At 43.3% G+C, this 26,682-nt stretch overlaps 1 protein-coding gene across 11 annotated transcripts in view; it reads left to right on the plus strand.

Annotated features, from left to right (window-relative positions):
* Positions 1–26,682, plus strand: part of CCDC7 (coiled-coil domain containing 7) — an 88,322-nt gene that overhangs the window by 45,546 nt on the left and 16,094 nt on the right. For 9 of the 11 annotated variants that reach the window (XR_008843883.1, XM_056519456.1, XM_056519454.1 and 6 more), the window contains 5 exons: positions 1,163–1,230; positions 3,633–3,891; positions 6,161–6,214; positions 9,743–9,817; positions 20,494–20,586. Coding sequence is in view for 10 of the 11 variants with exons in the window: in XM_056519456.1 (XP_056375431.1) it covers positions 1,163–1,230; positions 3,633–3,891; positions 6,161–6,214; positions 9,743–9,817; positions 20,494–20,586 (549 nt within the window). In the remaining variant the exon portion in view is untranslated. Of the gene's footprint in view, positions 1–1,162; positions 1,231–3,632; positions 3,892–6,160; positions 6,215–9,742; positions 9,818–11,023; positions 11,111–20,493; positions 20,587–26,682 lie in introns of those variants that run through there. The other 2 variants (XM_056519464.1, XM_056519462.1) reach the window with 2 other exon arrangements.

The raw sequence follows: 26,682 nt of genomic DNA on the forward strand, positions 1-26,682 counted from the left end.
ATAGTGTACAAGCAAAATAAAATGCTCATGTCCAGTTTCGGAAACCTCCGTGTTTCCTGGACTGGGGACGTGACGTCAAGCCATGCCCCCTCCATTCATGTCTATGGGAGGGGGCGTGACGGCCATCACGCCCCCTCCCATAGACATGAATGGAGGGGGGCGTGGCGTGATGTCACGTCCCCAGTCCCGGAAACCAGGAGGTTTCCGAAACTGGAGATTCAGCACCCATAATATATAATTTGATATCCCATAATATCCCATCATTTGAATGGAGGGGGCATGACGTGATGGCCGCCACGCCCCCTCCCATAGACATGAATGGAGGGGGCGTGGCGTGACGTCACGTCTCCAGTCCCGGAAACTCGGAGGCTTCCGATACTGGAGATTCAGCACCCGCATAGAATGTGGGTGCTGCAGGGAGATCGCGGGGAGTCTCAGCAGTGGACCCCCAGCGATCAGACATCTTATCCCCTATCCTTTGGATAGGGGATAAAATGTTTTTGGCCAGAATACCCCTTTAAATAGTGTACAAGCAAAATAAAATGCTCATGTCGCTGCTGAGATTTCTTGCTATTGACCAATAGAATTCTGCCTTCCTGTATGGCAGAACATTGAATTTGCTTCTATGAGTGGACAATGCTGTTAGAGTTGCCTATCACTAATCCCTCATCAAGGCACAGAGCTGCAATGATGAAGAGTTAAAGACTATGAACACTACATTTCTGAACACTTTAATTATTGCATTGTGCTTATTGGTGTAAGCAACAGTTTTGAATGAGACGCGCCTGCAATATCCTGCACAACCACTATAGGTTAAATCTGATTTATAATGTGTTACGCCCTTCTATTTACCTCTGTATATGGGAAGAAGTGGAATAGAAAGGGGCGTAACACATGACTGCGGATTCGGGATGTTCGTAGTCTGTTACAATGAAAACACTATGGGGGAGATTTATCAAAACCTGTGCAGAGGAAGAGTGGTGCTGTTGCCCATAGCAACCAATCAGATAGCTTCTTTCATTTTCCACAGGCCTCTTTAGAGGCCTGTGGAAAATGAAAGAAGCAATCTGATTGGTTGCTATGGGCAACTGCACCACTCTTCCTCTGCACAGGTTTTGATAAATCTCCCCCCTATGTTTTTCTTTTTTTCCCACTTAAATAGATAATGAAAGTTATTCCAGAATATCAGCCAGAAAAACAGATGACAAGCAAGAAAGTGGATGCCGATAGGTAACTTTTTTTTTTTTTTAATCACGACTCACACAATTGGAAATAGTACCTTATTTATCTAACATTTTGTTACTCCTATAGGACAGGACCTGCATATACTGTCCTAATGCTGTAAACCACTAGTGTTTAACCTACATTATGGGGGCCACCCTCAAATTCACAATAAAGGCCACACTGTAGGAGCTCACACCTCTTTGCTGCAAATGTGACACAACACAGAGAGGGTCTCATACCAATAAAAAATGTATTGAAGATTCTATTAAAGGGGTATTCCAGGAAAACTTTATATATATATATATATATATATATATATATATATATATATATATATATATCAACTGGCTCCAGAAAGTTAAACAGATTTGTAAATTACTTCTATTAAAAAATCTTAATCCTTTCAGTACTTATGAGCTTCTGAAGTTAAGGTTGTTCTTTTCTGTCTAAGTGCTCTCTGATGACACGTGTCTCGGGAACCGCCCAGTTTAGAAGCAAATCCCCATAGCAAACCTCTTCTAAACTGGGTGGTTCCCGAGACACGTGTCATAAGTCAGGTGCTGAAAGGGGGCTTGGCAGCTTCGTCTGTTATGTGTGAAGCCAGCCCCCCGATGACACTACCAGCACATATTTGCGTGCATTCATAATCAGGCAGATCCGCAGCTTGTGTATCAGGTGATTTTAGGCAAGTCATGTGATCAAAGAGAGCATGGCTGTGCTGCAATGACCTATGTGTGGGAGAAAAATAAGTCACCTCCCACCTTGAAACAAATGATCGTGGGGATTGTAGTCTGAGAAAGGCCACAGAAACAGGAAGTAGCAACAAGCCAGCAGCATGATGGGGGACACAGGACAGGGACATTTACCACCAACACAAGCACAGATCCTTGATAAGCATGTCCATTTCTGTATGGCACTTAATTACTAAATTCACCTTATGTTGTTATATAACACATAGGTGTTATATCTTTAATGTATATAATATATTCAATGGTTAATTGTCCAGAGGATACATTTCCACCGCACCTTACTGATGCAATTTTTCATATAACAAAGAAAAAGTAGAGCAATGTACTTGATGTATTCAATGGGTTACTACCTATGAATATCCCTTGATTCCAAGTCTGTCATACAGTGGTATTCAGTCCATATTCATTTTCCTGCATTGATCAAATCCTCACATTCCTGCACCTAATTCTGATCAATATGTTCTTCAGTGCTCAGTACAGATAACTTAGTGAGTTCATATCAATCAATATCCGCCCTGATCTTCAGTGCAGACACTTGAATAGTTGGTTATACAGTGGTCCCTCAACTTACGATGGTAATCCGTTCCAAATGAACCATCGTTTGTTGAAACCATCGTATGTTGAGGGATCCGTGCAATGTAAATTATAGGAAGCTGTACTTACCTTTCCCCGACGCTCCGGACTTCTCTGCTTCCCCGGGATCCTCGCTCTCCGCTCTCCGTCATCACATCACTACGCACGCCGCTCCTATTGGGTGATGGGACGGAGTGCGCGCGACGTGATGACGACGATGGAGAGCGCCGGCGATGGAGGGGATCGTGAAGATGATGCTCCGGAGCCCCGAGGACAGGTAGGAGACCATCACCGGAGCACACGGGGCACCGTAAACGGCTATCCGGCAGCTATACCCCGCAGGAAGCCGCGGCCAGCACATCCCCTCCATGTATCTCTATGGGGTACATGGGGGGGCGTGACGACCGGCGCTCCGTGCGGGGTACAGCATGCCCCCCTTCCAGCCGTGCAGGAGATAGCAGGGGGCCCAATGCTCGGACCCCGCTATCTATAACTTATCCCCTGTCCTTGGATAGGAGATAAGTTATTTTTTACCAGACAACTCCTTTAATAGCACAGTGTTATTCAACACCGCACTCTGCTCTAATCTAATTAGAAATATATAATAAGAAAAGAAAATAATATTGGGGGCAGGCCGCGGGGGGGGGGGGGGTGCAAGGCATTGAGCTGTGTGAGGGGCCTCGAAATTTCTGATGGCAGCCCTGAGCATACAGCAGCTGATAAGTACTGGAAGGATTAAGATTTTTAAATAGAAGTAATTTAGAAATCTGTTTAACTTTCTGGCGCCAGTTGATTTAGAAAAAAAAAGTTTTACTCTTTAGTTTAAATTCTTCTCACTTTCTAGAATCTTAAGAGGGACCTCAGGTGATCGCTGCATGTCAGCAAGGTGCTAGATTTCGGGTGATCACCATAGGAGGGTTATACACAGGTCATGTGCAATAATTGGTCATTTCCAGGCCAAAATAGGCACTTTTGGAGGTCCTGTAAATGCATGTGTAATTATTGAAAAGGCTGCATTATATAGTATATGTTTTAATGAAATCAGATTATATTATAAGATGTTCTTTTTTTATTTATTTAATGTAGCTTCCCAAAACGACGTGTTGTTAACATGGAGGGGAACAGATACCATTTTACTGGACATAGTGTTTCCAAGGTCTCAGGTCCTGACCAAGAGGGTTCATTTAAAGACATTTCAGAGGATGGGAGAAGTATAGAAGAGTACAGAAGGCTTCAGCCATCTACTGCCGTGGTCACTACAAACTTACCAACACATCCTAACATCCCCAAACCACATCCTGATGACATGGATGACACCCGCTCAAGATTTCTCTCATCAGAAAAGGTATAAAGGGAAAATGTGTGAAAATTCAAAAAGCATTCTGCAGATCAAGACAGTAAAGAATGCCCATTATAATATGTTAATCTGACCGGACTTCAATTATCTAAAAATAAGACTAAGGTGGTCATAAAATCTAAAATATGGTCACAGTAAAACATATCTAATCCTTAAAAGGTCACTGTCAATATGCTGACACATCATAAATGATGAAGGTCACAGTAGTACTCCCACCCTTGACATCTTATCCCCTATCCAAAGGATAGGGGATAAGATGTTTGACCGCGGGGGTCCCGCCGCTGGGGACCCCCGCAATGTTACATGCGGCACCCACCTGTTTCTTGTCCGGAAGCGCTGGAGGTCCATGATGTCAGGACTTCGCCCCCGTGTGACATCACGCCCCATCCCCTCAATGCAAGTCTATGGGAGGGGGCGTGAAGCCCCCTCCCATAGACTTGCATTGAGGGGGCGGAGTCATGACATCACAAACTTCCGTTCCCGTGGTTGGGTCCCTGACCCTCCAGCGCTTCCGGACAAGAAACAGGTGGGTGCCGCATGCAACATTGCCCAGTGGCGGGACCCCCGCGGTCAGACATCTTATCCCCTATCCTTTGGATAGGAGATAAGATGTCTAGGGTGGGAGTACCCCTTTAAGACATCATCACAATATGCATCATAATACTCATCATAATACCTTATTTTCGGTATGCGCCAATTGATCTGTCATAGAGGGCAGGTCCCAGATCTCTAACCCAATGCAGACCAGGGGAAACGCTTTCATTTAATGCAAACCGTATCCTATTAAGTGGACCCTTGCCTAGCCCCACTTTAATATCATCTGGACTTACAATAGATATATTGGGGGAGATTTATCAAAACCTGTGCAGAGGCAAAGTTGCCCAGTTGCCCATAGCAACCAATCAGATCGCTTCTTTCATTTTTCACAGGCCTTGTTAGGAATGTGAGAAGCAAGCTGATTGGTTGCTATGGGCAACTGGGCAACTTTGCCTCTGCACAGGTTTTGATAAATCTCCCCCATTATCTTTTTTTCAATTATATTTTCTAGATGGCAAATTACAGAAAAAGATTAGAACAATAAATGATAAAATATTAAATTTATGTGATTTTAATTTCAATAAATGGAATTGCAATGTGATTGTACTCACCCCCCCCCCCCTCTAACCACCATCATAATACTGCTACCAACCCCACAGCCAACCCCCAGCTGCCATATTGCTTGTGGAAATTACACTGGTATATGGCAGCTACAGGGGAGGGAAGTGTCCCAGATATCTGAGTGATAACAACAGGTCATAAATAGAGATTTGTGTTGTCACCCAATGCTTCCATGAACTCACCGCTTACTCACTGTTCTGGAAATATTAGGAGATACTCAGATTTTTCGCTTTTATCTTTGACACCAAGTCATTCCCAGCAGTGAGCCCTCTATTTTTGGGGGTCTGGCCATAAGTAAACTGTTGTGATACATGACAAGTTATATATACACAGATAGAGAATGACCCATCTCTCAAGACTGGGGAGGTGGGGAATGTTTGCGGGGACTACCCCCATGACTACTTACCTGAATCCCCAGATTTTTTTTATTTTATTTATAATTTTGCTACAATGCTTAAAGGGGTACTCCGCCCCAAGACATTTTATCCCCTATCCAAAGGATTGCGATCTCCCTGCTGCACCCAGCATTCGTTTAGAGCTCTCGGGTGCAGCGCCGTAGGCTCATGACGTCATGGCCACGCCCCGCTTGTGCAATCACGGCCACGCCCCCTTAATGCAAGTCTATGGGAGGGGGTGTGACGGCCGTCACGCCCCCTCTCATAGACTCGCATTGAGGGGGCGTGGCCGTGATTGCATGAGCGGGGTGTGGCCGTGACATTACGGGCCTCCGCATAGCCAGTCATCCGCTCCGCGCATCGGATGTCTAGAATTCTGCAGCCAAGATCGGGGTGGGAACCCCACGATCAGACATCTTATCCCCTATCATTTGGATAGGGGATAAGATGTCTAGGGGCGGAGTACCCCTTTAAGGCTTTCAGAGTGAGTCATAGTGTTCCATTCAGCTCACTGTACCTGTTTTTATGCTGTCCGTGGTTTAGGCAGCATTAAACAGGTGACAGGTTCCCTTTAAGTGTAATGCAGTATTGCTTTAACAGACTGGAGGATTCCGGTATTTGTCTTTAAGCTTTGCTGGCCCCTTTCCTTAAAGATACTTTTTCTTATTTAGTTGCTAACCACATATTTCCTGTGTAAATTTCAGATACCAGACAAGGAAACAGCACAAGGTGGAAATCAGCTGGAGCCATCAGAGATGGTACAGTATAATCCTGAACAATGCATATTTGTGTAAAAGGCTTCCTTTCTCGGGGGCTTCTGTACAACTCCTTTGTGTTAACTGTCAGGAAGAAAAATAAAAACTTTACTCCTAAAGAAACAGATCTCTTCCATCCCATATCCAAAACAAGGAGCTTAAAGGGGTACTCCACTGGAAAACATTTTCTTTTAAATCAACAGCTGCCAGAAAGTTAAACAGATTTATAAATTACTTCGATTAAAAAAATCTTAATCCTTCCAGTACTTGTCAGCTGCTGTATACTACAGAGGAAGTTCCAGTATTTATCAGCTGCTGTATGCACCACAGGAAGTTATTTTCTTTTTGAATTTCCTTTCTGCCTGACCACAGTGCCCTCTGCTGACACCTCTGTCCATTTTAGGAACTGTCCAGAATAGGAGCAAATTCCTATAGCAAACCTATCCTGCTCTGGACAGTTCCAGACATGGACAGAGGTGTCAGCAGAGAGAACTGTGGTCACAAAGAAAAGAAATTCAAAAAGAAAAGAACTTCCTCTGTAGTTTACAACAGCTGATAAGTACTGGGAGGATTAAGATTTTTTAATAGAAGTAATTTACAAATCTGTTTAACTTTCTGGCACCAGTTGATTTAAAAGAAAATGTTTTCCAGTGGAGTACCCCTTTAATCTCATTCTAAGAGAACACTGATGGTCTGCCTGGCCTATGTTACTGTCACTTTAAAAAACCTTTAAAAGCTTTAGTCGGTCTTGGTCTGGGTGTTCAGCTCCTCACTGATCAGTAGATAGAGGTGGGAGAAGTGTGCTGCTGAACGCTTTACTCCCTAACTTCTATAGTTTACTAAGAATAGGTTCTATAGTTTACTAAGAATAGCATTTCACACCCCAGTCTTTAGTAAAGCCCGAGCAGCCATAGCATTTTGCCAATGCATTAAAGGGGTACTCCGCCCCTAGACATCTTATCCCCTATTCAATGGATAGGGGATAAGATGTCTGATCACAGGGATCCGCTTCCCATAGACTTGCATTGAGGGGGGGCGTGGCCATGACATCATGAGCCTCCGGCGCGGCATCGCTAGTAATCCGGCACAGAGTTCGCTTCGTGCACCCGATGACTGGGGTGTGGCAGCAGGGATCGTGGGGGTCCCCCTCTTTAGATAGGGGATAAAATGTCTAGGGGCAGAGTACCCCTTTAAGCTGGCTGGTGTATACTGTAATAAATTAGATGTAGGGTTAGGCAACGTCCACTTGTACCACAGGTCATGCCCAGGGGCGAGTGGTGGTAAAGAGCAAAAAGTCTCAGATTTTTGAGCAAACGAGAGCTTGTCCATAAAATGTGTGACTTTTCTACAAAATAATTCACCCCTAAGTCTGTGGGCCCGTCATCTGCAAGGAGTTAGATAGAGCAGCAAGCTGGGGAGTGATCTAGTGATTGGGGGAGTCTGAACACCCAGATCCAGAATGATACCGAAATTTTCACAAGTCTATGTGAATAAAAGTTATAGTGATCAGAATACGAGAATAGAAATCATTTTCTTATGTTTTATTGCCTTAAAAAAACACTAACAAAAAGGATATAAATAATATAAATGATTAACCAGAGAATTCAGATACTAAGTTGTTATTTATTATGCATATTAAACATCTATAAAAAAAAAAAAACACTAAATAAATAATATTTTTTTCGAAATATTTTGTATAGTAATTGTGCCATTGAAAGAAAAACTACTCATCCCATAAAAAATAAAATAAAATAATTTAAAAATTAAATTAAAAAAAGTTATGACTCTTGGAAGGAGGAAATGTGAAAAAAAATACCATTCCCAAAAGAGGCTAAACTCTGCTCAATACTGGTTTGTCATTCAAGTGATAATATAACCAGGTGACAATCTGTAGAAGATGTTATGGTTTCATATTGGTAAATTAAGAATTTGTATTTACTGGTGACTATTGTTATTTCAGAAGGAGATATAAATAAATATGTATGTATGTATGTATGTATGTATATATATATATATATATATATATATATATATATATATATATACAAAAGAAAACTTAGCACGTTGAAAGATTTATACACAACATTGTTAATTTCTGGATTTTATTTAAAGGAAAACTCCTTTAAAGGGATACTCCGGTGGAAAACTATTTTTTTCAAATCAACTGGTGCCAGAAAGTTAAGTAAAAACTCTTAATTCTTCCAGTATTTATCGGCTGCTGTATATTCCACAGGAAGTTGTGTAGTTCTTTTCTGTCTGACCACATTGCTCTCTGCTGACACCTCTGTCCATGTCAGGAACTGTCCAGAGTACAAGCCAATTTCCATAGCAAACCTCTCCTGCTCTGGACAGTTCCTGACATGGACAGAAGTGTCAGCAGAGAGCACTGTGCTCAGACAGAAAAGAACTCCAAGATATACAACCAAAGAAATACAACTTCCAGTGGAGCATACAGCAGCTGATAAGTAATGGAAGTATTAAGATTTTTAAATTGAAATAATTTTCAAATCTATTCCAAATGGAGAAAGGACTGGGCACTGCCTGTGTGGACAATATTAGAGAGCAATAATATGACAGGGGCTAAGCCGGGGTGAAATGTCCTTAGCAGTCCAAGAACATATATGGTGCTACATGAGCATGAGTATTAAAATATGATATCAAACTTGGAGAAAGGAAAGTCGGAGCACACACCTGAATGTCCTGCTGCAACGATTTATTCAGCGTTCATGAATGGAACATAGACATTACTTTACCCTGTGTCATGAGCAGAACTGGGAAGGCAGGAGCGTGCACCCGGGTGACAGCTGCTGTTTCACGCTGTAAGACATTTCATCAGGCCACCGGTGTTAAATCTACAGAGTACCCCTTTAAAATTGTTTTGCTATAAATGGGCGGAGCATGGCAGATATTGAAAGTGAACTAACTAGAGATGTCATGTACCCTCCCCTTAGGACCTGTGATAGGTTTAAAGGGGTACTCCGCCCCTAGACATCTTATCCCCCCTATCCAAAGGATAGGGGATAAGATGTCTGATTGCAGGGGTGCCGCCGCTGGGGACCCCAACGATCTCTCCTGTAGCACCCCCGTTCCTCAGCTGCATAGAGCGAGGATCGCTCCGTGGCTTATGACAGGCGATACAGGTGACGTAGTATCGTGATGTCATTGCCCCGCCCCTCATGATGTCATGCCACTCCCCCTCAATGCAAGTCTATGGGAGGGTGCTTGGCGGCAATCACACCATATTGGATAGGGGATAAGATCTCTAGGGGCGGAGTACCCCTTTAAGGTCTCATGCACACTGAGGAAATTCATCAAGGAATTTCCTTGCAGAATCAGCAATGCCCAGAATTGATTCTGACAAATGAATGAACGTGCTTGTTCTTTCGGTGCAATCCGCATCCTTGTCAGAAGTCCCACTATGGGACTTCCGTAGTATGAACCGAGCATCAGAATCCCATCGATCTCAATTTTATTATTCCGCCGGGGTAAATATATGTATTATTATTATTATTATTTTTTTTTACCTTCTAGAGTGATCTCCATTTTCAGTTCTATGTTCAGACGGGTAAATATCAGCTTCCTCCATTGGAACACAGAAGACAGCAGGTATATTGCAAGATACTATTCATTTTACCCTCATATTAGATTGGATAATATTTAGTAAAATTAGAAATTCGAGGGGAATACTATCTGGAGAACATTTGTCTTTTCATAACTAGGTGTAGTTCATTATAACAGAATCACCATAAAGGTGTTTTTAGCTGTTGTAAAACTACAACTCCCAGCATGCCCGGACAGCCGTTGGCTGCTGGGAGTTGTAGTTTTACAACAGCTGGAGGCACACTGTTTGGAAAATACTTGGCTAAAGTTTGAGACTCCAAGCCTGGTAAAAGAAACGTCACCGATGTAGTAAGAAGGGAATTGGTGCATTTTCGGAGCGGTAAGTAGATTACTGATTTGCTTTTTTGTTTTGGAAAGTGAGGGAGAAATCGTAAAGAGTAAAAAAAGTAGCAAGCTCCGATGTCCGTCATTACCGGCAGATGTCAGCTGATGATAGCAGCGGGGATCTGCTGGTTATGATGCGCGCCTGCGCCATATTCCCCTCACCCGACCCATGATGTTACCGGTACATCATGGGTTGGGAAGGGGTTAAAAATCTTCTCAGTGGGACCCATTGTAGGGCCAGTCCTGGCACCACATGAATATCATAGGGGTGCTACATCCTATTTCAATATACACGAGCTACACCAAAAAGACAGAACCAAGGAATGGATGAACACACACCATAAGAAAACATTTCATGGATAATAGATTAATTAACAAAAACAACAACATGTAATTAAGCAGCTTAAAAACAGTAATACACAACCCCAATTAAATAAACGTGGTCATCACCACTAGCACCAATAGAGTATGAACCAATAAATATACCTAAATAAAGAATAGATAAACACACCCATATAGTCCAATTGTACAAAGAACATGTTACCCTACCACAAACATTGTAATAATAATGTGCATCAGTGCCACACATGAAAAGAGGCAAACATAGACTTGTGCAAAAGAGTAATAAGACCTGGTCTTTTCAGCAATGAAGCGATTGTGCAAATATTTGCAACAAATTTACACAAAACACCATTTGTAAATGTTTGATAAATTCCCCCCAAGATCCATAGTGCCATCTAATGGACAGTGATGTATTGCATCATCCTGGCAAGAGTTGAGCGGATCTACTGAAAGATTTTTGACACTTGATTCCAAAAAAACGGACGTCGATTCTTGTGATCTTGTAAAAATTGCTCTGCTTTCCAGTTCCTCAAATAAGTCATTTTGGACGTCTCCGGGAATTCAGAATGCTTGGAACGTGAAATGATTTGACTACACTACACAAATCGAAAACCGAGTCATTGAATTCAGGTTAATCTTTTTGTAGATTTGCTCAACTCAAGTCCTAGTGTGGTGTCCACAGGGTGTTAGTCCTGTTAATGGGAATGGTATACCTGATCAATTCGTGATGCCAGGGCACAGTTATCCTATACACGGTCCAAGGTATGATGCAGCTTCTCCTGGGCCAGACATAGGGAGTAAATGAACACATCGATGTCAGGTTACGGATAACTGTCTTTACTGAGCTGGTGCAGATGGTAATATATGGACAGCTGGCTTTAGGTGAGAGAGTGCCTTGCTGAGACTCGTGGTTCTTACACCAAACAGATTAAAGGGGTACTACCGTGCTGACAACTTATCCCCTTTCTAAAGTATAGGGGATAAGTTACCTGATCGCACAGGGTCCCGCCGCTGGGGACCCCTGTGATCTCGCATGCAGCACCCCGCTCTCATCAGGCCCCGGAGCGAACATCCGCTCCGGGTCTGATGACAGGGCAGGTGATCATGACATCACAGCTCCGCCCCCTGTGATGTCACACTCCGCCCCCTCAATGCAAGTCTATGGCAGGGGGCGAGACAGCATCAGACCCATAGCGATGTTCGCTGATGAGAACGGGGTGCTGCGTGCGAGATCGCGGGGGTCCCCAGCGGCGGGACCCCGCGCGATCAGGCAACTTATCCCCTATACTTTAGATAGGGGATAAGCTGTCAGCACGGTAGTACCCCTTTAATACTGACTTGTGAGATGGAAGATTGATTCCTGGTAGCTAGGGTCCTGTCAAGGTACTGAAGACTTGTCCGCAGAGGCATGAATTTCCTCCTTGCAAGTAATCCTTGCAGGATGACCAGTTGAGAGATTAGATTTAAAGTAGGCCTCTCCTCAGAGCACACAACACACAGCACACCCGAGCTAAGCTGTTGCTCACAAGCCACACTAGGGTGAACTGACTAACTCCTCCCCTGCACCTCACTATACAGGTGAGATTTTTGGGGGTTCTCATTGGCAGGCAGGGTCACATGCTCACAATTTAAAAGGTAGAGTTCACATATAAAACATATATACATATAACAATAATGGAGTTAATTTAAGAAGCTATATTATCTCACATTATAGTACATACATCATTAATTTAACTGTAGAACTCTAGTGGGCCCAACAACTTGTGCTGCCAAGCTGCCCGAGACAGTCCAAAGCCACAGGACAGCTATTGGTGCTGGGACACCACACTGGCAAGAATTATGCACTCATAATGCCAGGTTCCCACAGTGCAGTTTGGGGCAGCTTTTGGTGCCATGAATGTATCCTGAGAGGAGGACATACACCAGGGCTCAAGTCCTGCAGGAATGCATGGAAATGGAGTTCCTACAATTTTTTCACAGCAGGTACACCGTTCCCATTAGCAGGAGTCCTGTCGGACCAGCCCTCGAGTGCACATCTGGGTTTCCACACTTTTTCCCCAGCACATGACCCCTGGATATAATATAGAAAGTAATAGCAATTATCCTCTGGTTGAACAAAGTGATAGTATTTGGTGTTAAAGGGGTATTCCCCAACATATTCATTAATTGTGTATCTACAGGCTATGCCATAAAGGGCTAATAGACATAGTCCCGCTGCTGCTCAGATATTTCTCTAACTCCCATACAAGTAAACAGAGAGAGCTAAGGCACAATCAGTCACCTCTGGAGGTGGGTCTGGGGGACCCCACTTCTCAATGAAGGTGCAGGTCCCAGAGATGGGAGCAGCATCCATCAGATATTTATGGATATGCCTTAAATAACCCTATAACATTTTATTTTGTACTTACTTTCTGAGGGTTTCTGTACGATTGCACGATGGACACACTTTGGGGGTTACCATGAATTATTGCAATGGTTGCATCACTCCACCCCAAGGAAACACCGAGGTTGTGCGACTGTAATAGTAAACCATGATTGTATTGACATACTTGCATGCTTGGAAGTTGCCTTGAAGCCCCAGTTACTATGTACAGTATCTGCCTATCCATCTATCTATCTCTCATATCTATCTCTCATATCTATCTATCTATTTATCTATCTAAAGAAGTGTAAGACAGCACTGGGGATCGACCTCTGTGCAGGTGATTACCCGAGCAACCAGCCCAGGATCAATTAGAAAGAGTCCCAGAAAACACAGCACAAGTCAGATGGATCATGATAAAAGCTGGAAATCTTTATTGTCCTCTTCTCAAATGCAACGTTTCGGCGGTAATAGCCATTATCAAGCATAGTGCAAATGGATTAAGTGCACATATAAATACACCTCAGATACATTTAATTGGATAAAAAACAAGTGATACAAATATGCAATTAAGTATAAACATACCTCCTATACATACAGTGGGGATCAAAAGTTTGGGCACTCCAGGTAAAAATTTGTATTAATGTGCATAAAGAAGACAAGGAAAGATGGAAAAATCTCCAAAAGGCATCAAATTACAGATTAGACATTCTTATAATATGTCAACAAAAGTTAGATTTTATTTCCATCATTTACACTTTCAAAATAACAGAAAACAAAAAAAAAATGGCATCTGCAAAAGTTTGGGCACCCTGCAGAATTTATAGCATGCACTGCCCCCTTTGCAAAGCTGAGACCTGCCAGTGTCATGGATTGTTCTCAATCATCATCTGGGAAGACCAGCTGATGTCAATCTCAAAGGTTTTAAATGCCCAGACTCATCTGACCTTCCCCCAACAATCAGCACCATGGGTTCTTCTAAGCAGTTGTCTAGAAATCTGAAACTGAAAATAGTTGACGCTCACAAAGCTGGAGAAGGCTAAAAGAAGATAGCAAAACGTTTTCAGATGTCAATATCCTCTGTTCAGAATGTAATTACGAAATGGCAGTCATCAGGAACAGAGGAAGTTAAAGCAAGATCTGGAAGACCAAGAAAAATATCAGACAGAACAGCTCGCAGGATTGTGAGAAAAACAATTCAAAGCCCACGTTTGACTGCACAATCCCTCCAGAAAGATCTGGCAGACACTGGAGTTGTGGTACACTATTCCACTATAAAGAGATACTTGTAAAAATATGGCCTTCATGTAAGAGTCATCAGAAGAAAACCTCTTCTATGTCCTCACTACAAAAATTAGCGTTTGAACTTTGCAAATGAACATGTAGACAAGCCTGATGCATTTTGGAAACAAGTTCTGTGGACCGATGAGGTTAAAATTGAACTTTTTGGCTGGAATGAGAAAAGGTATGTTTGGAGAAGCAGGGGAACAGAATTTAACCTCTTAAGGACCCAGGACGTATGGGTAAGTCCTGGGTCCCGGTCCTGCGATGTAACGCGGGGTCACACGGTGACCCCGCATCATATCGCGGCGGACCGGCGTCATAGTGAAGACGGGATCCGCCTCTAATAGCGCACGGCACTGATCGCTGCGCCGCGCGCTATTAACCCTTTAGCCGCGCGCTCAAAGCTGAGCCGCGCGGCTAAAAACAAAAGTGAAAGTTGCCGGTTAGCTCAGGGAGCTGTTCGGGATCGCCGCGGTATAATCGCGGCATCCCGAACAGCAGTAGCACAGGAGGAAGTCTTCTTACCTTCTCCTGTGCTGTCCTATCGCCGAATGAATGCTTCAAGCCTGAGATCCAGGCTTGAGCATTCAATCGCCGAAAACACTGATTGATCTATTCCTATGGAGATGGATCAATCAGTGTAAAAGATCAGTAATTGCAATGTTATAGCCCCCCCTATAGGAGCTATAATATTGCATAAGAAAAGTGTAAAAAAAAATCATTAACCCTTTCAATTATCCCTTCCCCTAATAAAAGTTTGAATCACCCGGCATTTCCAAGAATAAAAAAAAAAACAGTGTAAATAATAATAAAAATAAACACATGTGGTATCGCCGCGTGCGGGAATGTCCGAATTATAAAAATATACCGCTTTTTTAACCACTCGTTCAATGGCGTATGCGCAAAAAAATTCCAAAGTCCAAAATAGCGCATTTTTGATCACTTTTTATACCACAAAAAAGTGAATAAAAAGTGATCAAAAAGTCTGATCAGACCAAAAATGGTACCGCTAAAAACTTCAGATCACGGCGCAAAAAATTAGCCCTCATAGCGCCCTGAACACAGAAAAATAAAAAAATTTATAGGGGTCAGAAGATGACCATTTTAAACGTATACATTTTCCTGCACGTATTCATGATTTTTTTCTGAAGTGATACAAATTCAAACCTATATAAGTAGGGTATCATTTTAACCGTATGGACCTACAGAAAAAAGATAAGGTATCATGTTTGCCGAAAAATGTACTGCGTAAAAACGGAAGCCCCCAAAACTTACAAAATAGTGTTTTTTCATCAATTTTGTCGCACATCGATTTTTTTTTACCGTTTCACCGTAGATTTTTGGGTAAAATGACTAATGTCATTACAAAGTAGAATTAGTGACGCAAAAAATAAGCCATCATATCGAATTTTAGGTGAAAATTTTTAAGAGTTATGATTTTTTAAAGTTAAGGAGGAAAAATTGAAAATTAAAAAACGGAAAAAGCCCGGGTCCTTAACCCCTTAAGGACCGGAGGTTTTTCCGTTTTTGCATTTTCGTTTTTTGCTCCTTGCCTTTAAAAAATCATAACTCTTTCAAATTTACACCTAAAAATCCATATGATGGCTTATTTTTTGTGCCACCAATTCTACTTTGTAATGACGTCAGTCATTTTGCCCAAAAATCTATGGTGAAGCGGGAAAAAAAATCATTGTGCGACAAAATTGAAAAAAAAAAACGCTGTTTTGTAACTTTTGGGGGCTTCCGTTTCTACGTAGTACATTTTTCGGTAAAAATGACACCTGATATGTATTCTGTAGGTCCATACGATTAAAATGATACCCTACTTATATAGGTTTGATTTTGTCGGACTTCTGGAAAAAATCATAACTACATGCAGGAAAATTAATACGTTTAAAATTGTCATCTTCTGACCCCTATAACGTTTTTATTTTTCCGTGTATGGGGCGGTATGAGGGCTCATTTTTTGCGCCGTGATCTGAAGTTTTTAACGGTACCATTTTTGCATTGATAGGACTTATTGATCACTTTTTATTCATTTTTAAATGATATAAAAAGTGACCAAAAATGCACTATTTTGGACTTTGGAATTTTTTTGCGCGCACGCCATTGACCGAGCGGTTTAATTAATGATATATTTTTATAATTCGGACATTTCCGCACGCGGTGATACCACATATGTTTATTTTTATTTTTATTTACACTGTGTTTTTTTTTTTATTGGAAAAGGGGGGTGATTCAAACTTTTAATAGGGGAGGAGTTAAATGATCTTTATTCACTTTTTTTTTTCACTTTTTTTTTGCAGTGTTATAGGTCCCATAGGGACCTATAACACTGCACACACTGATCTTCTATGTTGATCACTGGTTTCTCATAAGAAACCAGTGATCAACGATTCTGCCGGATGACTGCTCATGCCTGGATCTCAGGCACTGAGCAGTCATTCGGCGATCGGACAGCGAGGAGGCAGGAAGGGGCCCTCCCGCTGTCCTGTCAGCTGTTCGGGATGCCGCGATTTCACCGCGGATATCCCGAACAGCCCACTGAGCTAGCCGGGATGCTTTCGGTTTCACTTTAGACGCGGCGTTCAACTTTGAACGCCGCGTCTAAAGGGTTAATAGCGCGCGGCACAGCGATCAATGCCGCGCGCTATTAGCCACGGGTCCCGGCCGTTGTTAGAGGCCGGGCCCGACCCGCTATGACGCGGGGCCACGCCGTGGCCCCGCGTTATAGATCGGGAGTGGACACATGACGTTCCAGTACGTCATGTGTCCTTAAGGGGTTAAGGGGTTAATGAAAAGAGCCTCTGTCCAACTGTTAAGCATGGGGGTGGATCAATCATGCTTTGGGGTTGTATTGCAGCCAGTGGCACAGGGAACATCTCACGAGTAGAAGGAAAAATGTATTCAATAAAATTTCAGCAAATTTTGGATGCTAACTTGATGCCATCTGTGAAAAAGCTGAAGTTTAAGAGAGGATGGCTTCTACAAATGGATAATGATCCTAAACACACCTCGAAATCCATGGGGGATTACATCAAGAGGCGTAAACTGAAGGTTTTGTCATGGCCTTCACAATCTCCTGACCTCAACATAATTGAAAATCTATGGATAGACCTTAAAAGAGCAGTGCGTGACAGGCAGCCCAGAAATCTCAAAGAACTGGAAGACTTTTGTAAGGAAGAATGGGCAAAGATACCTCAAACACGAATTGAAAGATACTTGGCTGGCTACAAAAAGCGTTTGCAAGCTGTGATACTTGCCAAAGGGGGTACAAGATATTAACTCTGCAGGGTGCCCAAACTTTTGCAGTAGCTACTTTTTTGTTTTCTGTTATTTTGAAAGTGTAAATGATGGAAATAAAATCTAACTTTTGTTGACATATTATACGAATGTCTAATCTGTAATTTGATGCCTTTTGGAGAATTTTCCATCTTTCCTTGGCTTCTTTATGCACATTAATACACATTTTGACCTGGGGTGCTCAAACTTTTGATCCCCACTGTACATAGGATCTAAAATCCTGATATATGCAAAACAATATAACAAGAATAAAGTGCTCAGTATAATCAAACATGTAAACACAGCATATAGATTTCAGATACCTTTATTGTCAGCCATATATAGCAATTGGATTGCCCGTCCATTCAGCCGATCACCTATAACTTCCACCGAAGGGTTTGTAAACAACAAAATTGACACATTAGCGTACCGTCCTCCAATAGTAGCGTTTACTCGGCTCAAAATAAAACATCCATTCTGTACCAAGTCTGCGCTGGCAACAGTGCTAGTCATATTGAACACATTTGCCCTGATTTACTAGGATAGAAGTGTTTATTCTGGAGTAATTTCAATATCACTCGTCTTTTTTTTTTTCAGGCTTATTTACTATTCGCACTTTTTTTTGTGTCGCACTAGTCAATTGTATCGCACAAACTCAGAGCTAAAGAAATTAGTTGTGTGAGTCAAAATGGTTTAGACTTGTTTGTTTAAAAGTATTCATGTGTTATAATTTTTCAAACATTACAACAATTATCCTTGTTTATCAGCTTTGGTGTTAAATTGATTTAAACCTAATACAGTGACCCCCCGACCTACGATGGCCCCGACATATGATCAAATCGACATACGATACTTTTTTATGTCGGGGCCATCGCATTAAGTGCTATCCAGCAGCGCCAAATGCTTAAGCTGCTGCCGGATAGCAGCTTAATGTTCCCCGTGTGGTGCGGTAAGTATTACTTACCCCTCCACGATGCTCCGGGGTGCCCTCCGGGTCCAGCGCTGGTCTTCCGGTGTCTTCTCGGCCCTCTCCGATGACGTCAATACGCTGCTGCGCACGTCATCCAATAGGAATGGCGTACGTAGCGGCGTAATGACGTCGCTACGCATGCCCAGTAAGGCCTTGCGGAAGACAGCAGAGGACCGGAGAAGACAGCAGAGGACCAGAGAAGACAGCAGAGGACCGGAGAAGACAGCAGAGGACCGGAGAAGACAGCGGAGGACCGGAGAAGACAGCGGAGGACCGGAGAAGACAGCGGAGGACCGGAGAAGACAGAAGAGGACCAGAGAAGACAGCGGAGGACCGGAGAAGACAGCAGAGGACCGGAGAAGGCAGCGGAGGACCGGAGAAGACAGCAGAGGACTGGAGAAGACAGCAGAGGACCGGAGAAGACAGCAGAGGACCGTAGAAGACGGCGGAGGACAGGAGAAGACAGCGGAGGACCGGAGAAGACAGAAGAGGACCGGAGAAGACAGCGGAGGACCGGAGAAGACAGCAGAGGACCGGAGAAGGCAGCGGAGGACCGGAGAAGACAGCGGAGAGCCAAGCGGAGGCTCGGGGACACCATCTCGAGCAGCGGGAACAGGTGAGTACAGCTTCCTATACTTTACATTGCACGAATTCCTCAACATACGATGGATTTGACAAACCATGGCTTGTTTGGAACGAATTACCATCGTATGTTGAGGGACCACTGTATTGTAAATATGTTAAAAAGAAAAAAAATTAAACATTAACTATCACAAAAGCATTCAATATTTTATTCATAAAATTGTTGAACTGTACAAAATGTTTTCTGGTTAGAAAACAAGTTACTTGAACACACCACAATGGTAAACAGTCCCTTGTTACAAATCACAACATTTTTTGATTTTCGCTCGTCCTCTTGGTTGTCGGTTATTCTGTGAGCCAAACTCACGCTTATTCTGGAGTGATTTTTGAAGTACTTCGAGTATTTTCAGCTTTTTGTCGGGAACACGCCCATTTTTGGTTTAACCACGCCCATTTCAGAGTAAAAAAACAACACTGAGTGTTTTCAAAAGTGTAGGTTGTGCAGCGTAAAATTTGGGCGCAGAAATAGCTGCACAGACGGTGCGACAAAAAATGTAGGCGAATAAACCGAGAAAAAAAGTTGGGTGGACTTTAGTTAATCAGGCCCATTGTGCCTGCGCCAGTAAAGCACGCAGGCGCATAGCTCCCTGCTCATTGTACCCGATCTAATCACATTGATAGCATTGCGCCTCATGCGGACTCTATTACGGTGTCCCCTGAGTCCCTCTTTAATCTATGTTATGTAAATGGTTAATTATACATTGTGTTGTCTATTATAATGTCTTTATACTGTTATGTGCCTTTAAATACTGTTACCAAGTGCTGTAACCAAGGAAGGTACCAGTGATCATGTGACTAATAGGGTGACCTGTGGGACCCCTCCAGAGTCTCCCCCATATAAACCCTGGGAGGAGCTAGTTCAGTCTCTTGAGTTCTGAGGTGAGTAAAATCAAGTCATGAGAGAGTGTCTGGTGTCCTAAGGAGGCCCAAGGTCTACCAAGCAGCCACGCTTCTACTAATCCAGTGCCTAACAGGGGAATGTCAAAACCAGGTAAGCCACATATGGGGTGAAGTCAGTCTAGTCATGTAAGTCAAGATCAGTCTGTACCAAGTCAGCATGGCCCTGCAACAAATTGTCCAAATCCACTATAAGTCCCAGCGAGCCCTAGAGTCTCTGAAGTCACTGGTCCCCTCCTTGAGCCTTACTGAGCTGTCAAGACTATTACACCTGTCTACCTCAGTAAAGTTGCCGTTGTTCCGTAACTTGGCGTTGGAGTCATTATTTGCCCCGTGCCTAGCCCAGGATCCAGCGGCATACCTTTGGGTGGTGCAGAGGTTAAACCATGCCCTGGCATCACGAATACAAGGGGATAATGCCATCTGCCCTTAGGGTAATAACATCTGCCCTCATCATACCCTCACCACACATCTATCTATCTGTCTCTAGCCTTCCATTGAAGACTTGTCTCTACTATTGTTGTTGTACTTTACTTTCCATAATCTTCTTCCCTGCAGCGGTTCGGTCAGGACTCGGCACCTTTGCTGATCAGACAGTCTCCTGGGACATTTGACGTTGCTGCCCTGATAAACTGGATGAACACACATTATGTTAGTAATATTAGTTCTATTAGTTAGTACTAATATATAGTTTTTAACAATCTTATCCTTTAGTTATTTGCAGCAAACTATAACAAACTGTCCCCATCTGTGTACTGTCGTGTGTTTGCTCCATTTCCTTCACACAATAGGGGGAAGGTGCGGTTCACTTCCACTGAGGTGAGAGATGAATATGTCAGATGTAAATCACAGGATGGACAAGTTATCTGACATTTATTCCAGTCCCTCCAGGCTACAAACACCATTACATTATGTGATACATGTTCTTCACTATTGTAACGGTTTGTTTTCCACATTCATTGTAGACTATTTTATTGAAGCAATTCTGCCCAGTGTTTATTTGAGGGCAGCATACAGAGGAGAAGACACTGGGCTCGGGGATATATAGATTCCTATGGTTTCTGTGGGTTTAGTATTGTCATGGAGAAGCCTGGTGCCAGGAGGGAGGGTGTCTGTGAGTCCTTCTTCATCCCGCCCCCACAGAGTGATTGACAGCTCTCATGTAGGAGTCTCTATATGTTTTTACAAAAGCCAGAAGTGGAACCAATACACTTATAATGGAATATATAAATATATATATATATATATATATATATATATATATTGTAAGGAACCGTCCTCGGGGATAGCTCTGGGATTGTCCTGGTCACTGCCAATGTTTCCTCGCAATAACTCGGCAGACAACAGTTCAGGATACAAGTCTGGCACCTCGCCAGCTTTATTTATACAGGATGCAGGCAAAAACAAAACATAATACAGGAACAAAATAAAGTCCTAGACGGTCTGGTCACTGATTACAACTCTCAGCATGCCCTGTCTAGTAACTGGTGAGCTAGCAAAACATATGATGCCTGCAAGCTCCAGCTGTGTGTCTCCCCCTTACAGCGGCTTACTGCTTCCAAGGGAGAGTCAAGACTACACTGGATCTCCTCCTTATATACACCACCCATTTCTGCTGCCTCATTCATTAAGCCACAGGTGAAGGTTTCTCCAGGGTGAGCCAAGGAAATGCACCCTTTCCTTGCCACTTTATCACATATCTCCCCCCCCCCCCTTTGCTCAGACCACCGGGCACACAGAGCACCTGTGCCTGGAAGGCAGAGTCCACCTGCCTTTCCTTTTTCTTGGACATTTATTGTCCCACAGACACCGAAGACCTTACATTTTTTCTTCCGCACTCTTATTAGCCCCTACGTACACGTCTCTGCTTCAGTGGATTTCCCACCTGGTTTTAGCTTCAGGGGACTTCTCAAATAGCTTCTCCTCAATCTTAGCTTAAGAGGACTTCTTACAGGGCTTCACCTCAATCTTAGCTTCAGAGGACTTCTTACAGGGCTTCTCCTCAATCTTAGCTTCAGAGGACTTCTCTACTTTCCGAGAAAGCATCCCTGTATCCAGTAGCTTTTGCCCAAGAAGCCTTTCGTGAGCCAATTCAACCATAGCTTGGTCTCGGCTCTTTTCATATTTTCGCTGCTTACTCTGGAGCTTAGTGGACTTCACTAGCGTGCAACTCTGTCAAGTCCCTGATAGTATCTTCCGAAGATAACAATTGTTTTCTCAACTGCTCATTGTCCGCCAGCAGAGCCTCTTGCTCATAGAGTTGTGCTCCCAGCAAATCCAAGGCATCCGCATAGTACCTACTGCGCATTTCGTTCTGCGCTTCCAGGCTCTGCACTTTGTGTGCCAACAGCACTTTCTCTCGCTCTAGATCTTCTATGGCTACCAGCCTAGCCTTGTAGTCACACCGTAGAGCATGATATGCTCTATGCAGAAGACTCACTTCTTCCGTCAGGAAGGTAACCTGCTTGGCCAGTATCTCGACTTTATTCTTCTGGCAGGTCACCAGACTCTGGGAGCAGTACAGTTCATCCTGCAAAGCTACAATGTCACTTTTGTGGTGCTCCGTGACTTTTTCCAGTTGAAGCTTCGCTTTGTGCTCACTCTGAAAGTCTGCAAGCACTTTGTCCCTCTCCTCTGTCATACACTGTACCTCTTATTCTTTTTCTGACAACTTCATAGAAACCAACTGCAGGGTTTCTTCCAGAACCTGGATCTGCTCCAGTTTCATCCCCAGGTCAGCTCTTCGTTTCCGAGACTTTTTACTGACAGTGGTCCCCTCACTCTCGCTGTTGGGCCTTGAGTCATTCTCTTGTCCTCTGTCAGACACTCGAGGTGACTCTTCTCCATCTCCTTTACTTAGGACTCCGTCTGTGACTGTAAATGCAGCATCCACCTCCACCTTCCTCAATTTTGGCTTTTCCATAGCCCTCTCCGTAACCTGACTTGCAGACTGCTCTTTAGCTCCCCTAGTGGTCTGGCACACTCCCACCTGACAAACACCTAGGATCTGCGTACACTCCCCATCCTCAGCCTCTGCTGAGTTTCTTTCCCCTGCTGTATGGTGCAAGTCAAGTGTTGTGACCCTATCAGGTGTTCCTGCTCTAGTCACCTGACTATCTTCCCACAACTGTCAGAAAAACTGAAAATCCTTCCCCAGTACTACCTCATACTACCTCATCTATTGCAACCTTGTGATCTATAGTACCATAGGAAGAAGAAATACATACATCAATCATTTTATAACCCCAAATTCCAGCTTGCATAGACATTACAGTGTCTTTACATTACATTACAGTCTGGCTTTCTGCAGCTGGTCTTTGCCAAACTGATCACACTTTTATGGTCTAACAAAACCATCAACTTGTTACCATCTATTGCCAGCTCACACAGGTTTTCTTTTGTCCTGCTAGAGGTGGGAATAGAACTCTTTACATCGGAACACATCATCACAATTTTTTCAACAAAAACATTATTTTCCTGCATGGGTTCACAATTTATGGCACCATTCACACAGTCCATCAAAGACACCTCAGTCTTCACTACTTCTGGCACCTTCGGGTGCAAAGTTTCTGGTGCACTCTTGGCATCCCACAATGGCCAAAACTACGGAAAGTCTCTGCCCAGGACAATTTCCACAGTAAGTCCCGCACAAACCTCCATCACATGGTTCACTGTCCCAAAAGATGTAAAAAAATTAATTTGAACCATCTTACCGGGCTCCGGTCGGGACTTCACACACGGAATTACCTCAGGGATGATCCGAGACACAGTCTGATGACAGTCCAAGTCCACCCACAGTGGGATTCCGCCCACAAACAACTCGCAGGTCCTCGGCTGCACCCTGGCGACCACCGGTTGTGGCCCACGTCGGTTGCTCCCGGCAACAGCCTGCTGAAGTCCTCCCATTTCCAAAAATCGTGATCCGTTGCCCCTAGCAACGTTCCACCATAGACTCCATCTCATGCTTGTATTCCTCTGCTGGGCTCCTCTGACTTGCAATCATGCAGGGGGTTGCTAGCAATGGCTCAACTCCAACACGACCGTTGGTTGCCCTTGGCAACGTGATGCCCGCATCCTCCACCAAATGTAAGGAACCGTCCTCGGGGAAGGCTCTGGGATCTTCCTGGTCACTGCCACGGGACACGTTTCCTTGCAATAATTTGGCAGACAACAGTTCAGGATACAAGTCTGGCACCCTGCCATCTCTATTTACACAGGTTGCAGGCAAAAACAAAACATAACACAGGAACAAAATAAAGTCCTAGACCGTCTGGTCACTGACTGCAACTCTCAGCATGCCCTGTCTAGTAGCTGGTGAGCTACCCTCATCCAGTAAAACATACTGTATGACACCTGCAACCTGATTACTCACAGTTCACACTTCACTTGGGCCACTCACAGCTCCGGCTGTGTGCTTCCCCCAGCAGGGTCCGTGTCTCCCCCTTAGGCTAAGTTTCTACTTGTTTTATTGTGCTGCAATTTTTGGGTAGAAAAAAACGCATGAAAAAAACGCCTGAAAAAGTGCCAGTGCAATTTCCTGCGTCTGGCGTTTTTACATTTGTGTGGAAACTGCAACTTGGCAGGTTTTTTTTGGTACCCAAAATTTGTTGGGTACCAAAAAGAAAAAAAAAGGATGCAGCAGTGATGACAAAAAATTTATTAAACGAAATGTATATATTTTATAACAACATTTTTATTATTTTTTAATAAAGTGTGTGTTTCACTTTTTTTCTCTATTATTTACATTTTTAGGTAGTACTACTACTCCCAGCATGGAACAGACTGTTCCATGATGGGAGTAGTAGTACTACCTCAAAAAACATTAAAAAAAAAGAAAAAAAGTGAAAAACACACAAACTACATTTTTATTATTGTCGGCTACATTTATAGGTCCCCGCCCGGCCACATAAATTGATCCCTGTTTAAAAAGTAATAAAAATTTTGTTACAAAAAAGATAAATTTCGTTAGATACAATTTTTTCCTTCACTACTGTATTTTTTTTTTTTTAATGGTACCCTACGAAATTTTATTAAAAAAAGGTATCTCCATCACTTTTTTGGAGTGCAAGTCCAAAAAAGAATAAAAAACGCCTGCAAAAACGCCAAAGTTAAAACCCACATATTGTTTTTTATAGACTTCTATGGGAGAAAAATGCCACGATTTTGACTAAAAAAAACGCCAGTCGCTCAACATGCTGCGATTCCCGAGGATCTGAAAAACATGAAAAAAAGAGTTAAAAAACGCCAAAAGGATTAGAAAAATGCCAAAGTGAAAAACGCCAAGTGAAATAAGAATTTAGCGATTTCGCATTGATTTGCAGCTAACATCTGTCCGCAGCGTTTTTGGCGGAAAAACTGCCATGCGGCAGAACTTGCGTTTTTCTTGGCGTTCCCCCCCCCCCCCCCAAAAAAAAAAACAAGTAGAAATTTAGCCTAACAGCGGATTACTGTTTCCAAGGGAGAGCCAAGACTACACTGGATAGACCTCCCATTTCTGCTGGCTCATAAACTAGGCCCCAGGTGGAGGTTTCTCCAGGATGAGCCAAGGAAATGCACCCTTTCCTTGCCACTTTATCGTAATATATATATATGTAGATAGATAGATAGATAGATATAATAATAATGTTATAATATAATGAATGTAAGTAAAACTATTTTGTGTGTTTGGCCCCCTCCTAGTTTTGGTAAAATACTGGCCAAAAATGAGGCTCAAAAAATGTCTAAGAAAACTGTGGGATCAAAGCCTTAAAGGGGTTCTCCAGTGCTTAGACATCTTATCCCCTATCCAAAGGATAGGGGATAAGATGCCTGATCACGGGAGTCCCACCGCTGGGGACCCCCGTGATCTTGCACGCAGCACCCCGTTTGTAATCAGTCCCCGGAGCACGTTCGCTCCGGGTCTGATTACCGGCGACCACAGGACCGGCGACACCTCCGCTCCCGTGTGACGCCACGCTCCGCCCCTCAATGCAAGCCTACAGGAGGGGGCGTGATAGTGTGACATCACACGGGGGCGGAGGCGTGACGTCACATGCCGCCGGCCCTGTGGTCGGGGTAATTAGACCCGGAGCGAACACGCTCCGGGGACTGATTACAAACGGGGTGCTGCGTGCAAGATCACGGGGGTCCCCAGCGGTGGGACTCCCGCGATCAGGCAACTTTCCCTTATGCTTTGGATAGGGGATAAGATGTCTAAGCACCGGAGAACCCCTTTAAAACATTTGAAGGGAATATAGAATTGGAGAATGACAATGTTTGAATCAAGTTTTAGTGTTAAACTTATTTCAGAATGTCTAATTTTGTGAGTATATGTGTGTGTGTATATATATATATATATATATATATATATATATATATATTTAGCAAATTCTAAAATCTTGCAGTATTCTTTTTGGCCAGTAAGCCTGATAATAAGCTGACACTTCCTGTTCTGTAGAGATAACTTTTTGTCGATCTCCTTATGGGTGTGTTCACACTAGAGTAATTCCTCTTGAATTCTCCGCTCCATATTAATGCTCATCTCCTCTGCCCATTGACTTCAATGTTTTTTCCAATGTCCTATTCAAACTGTGGAAATTCTGCTAGCAGAATTCCGACGCTGAATTCCTTTCCGCTTGAAGAAAGAACATGTTCATTCTTCAAGCGGAATCCGCGAGCAGAATCCAATAGAAGTCAATGGTAAAAAAATATTCTGCCCAACATCGTTTTCGAGCGGAATTCGAGCGGAATTCAGAAAAGTAGATTAAA

Source organism: Hyla sarda, chromosome 5 (genome assembly GCF_029499605.1).
Source record: "Hyla sarda isolate aHylSar1 chromosome 5, aHylSar1.hap1, whole genome shotgun sequence".
Taxonomy (NCBI): domain Eukaryota; kingdom Metazoa; phylum Chordata; class Amphibia; order Anura; family Hylidae; genus Hyla; species Hyla sarda.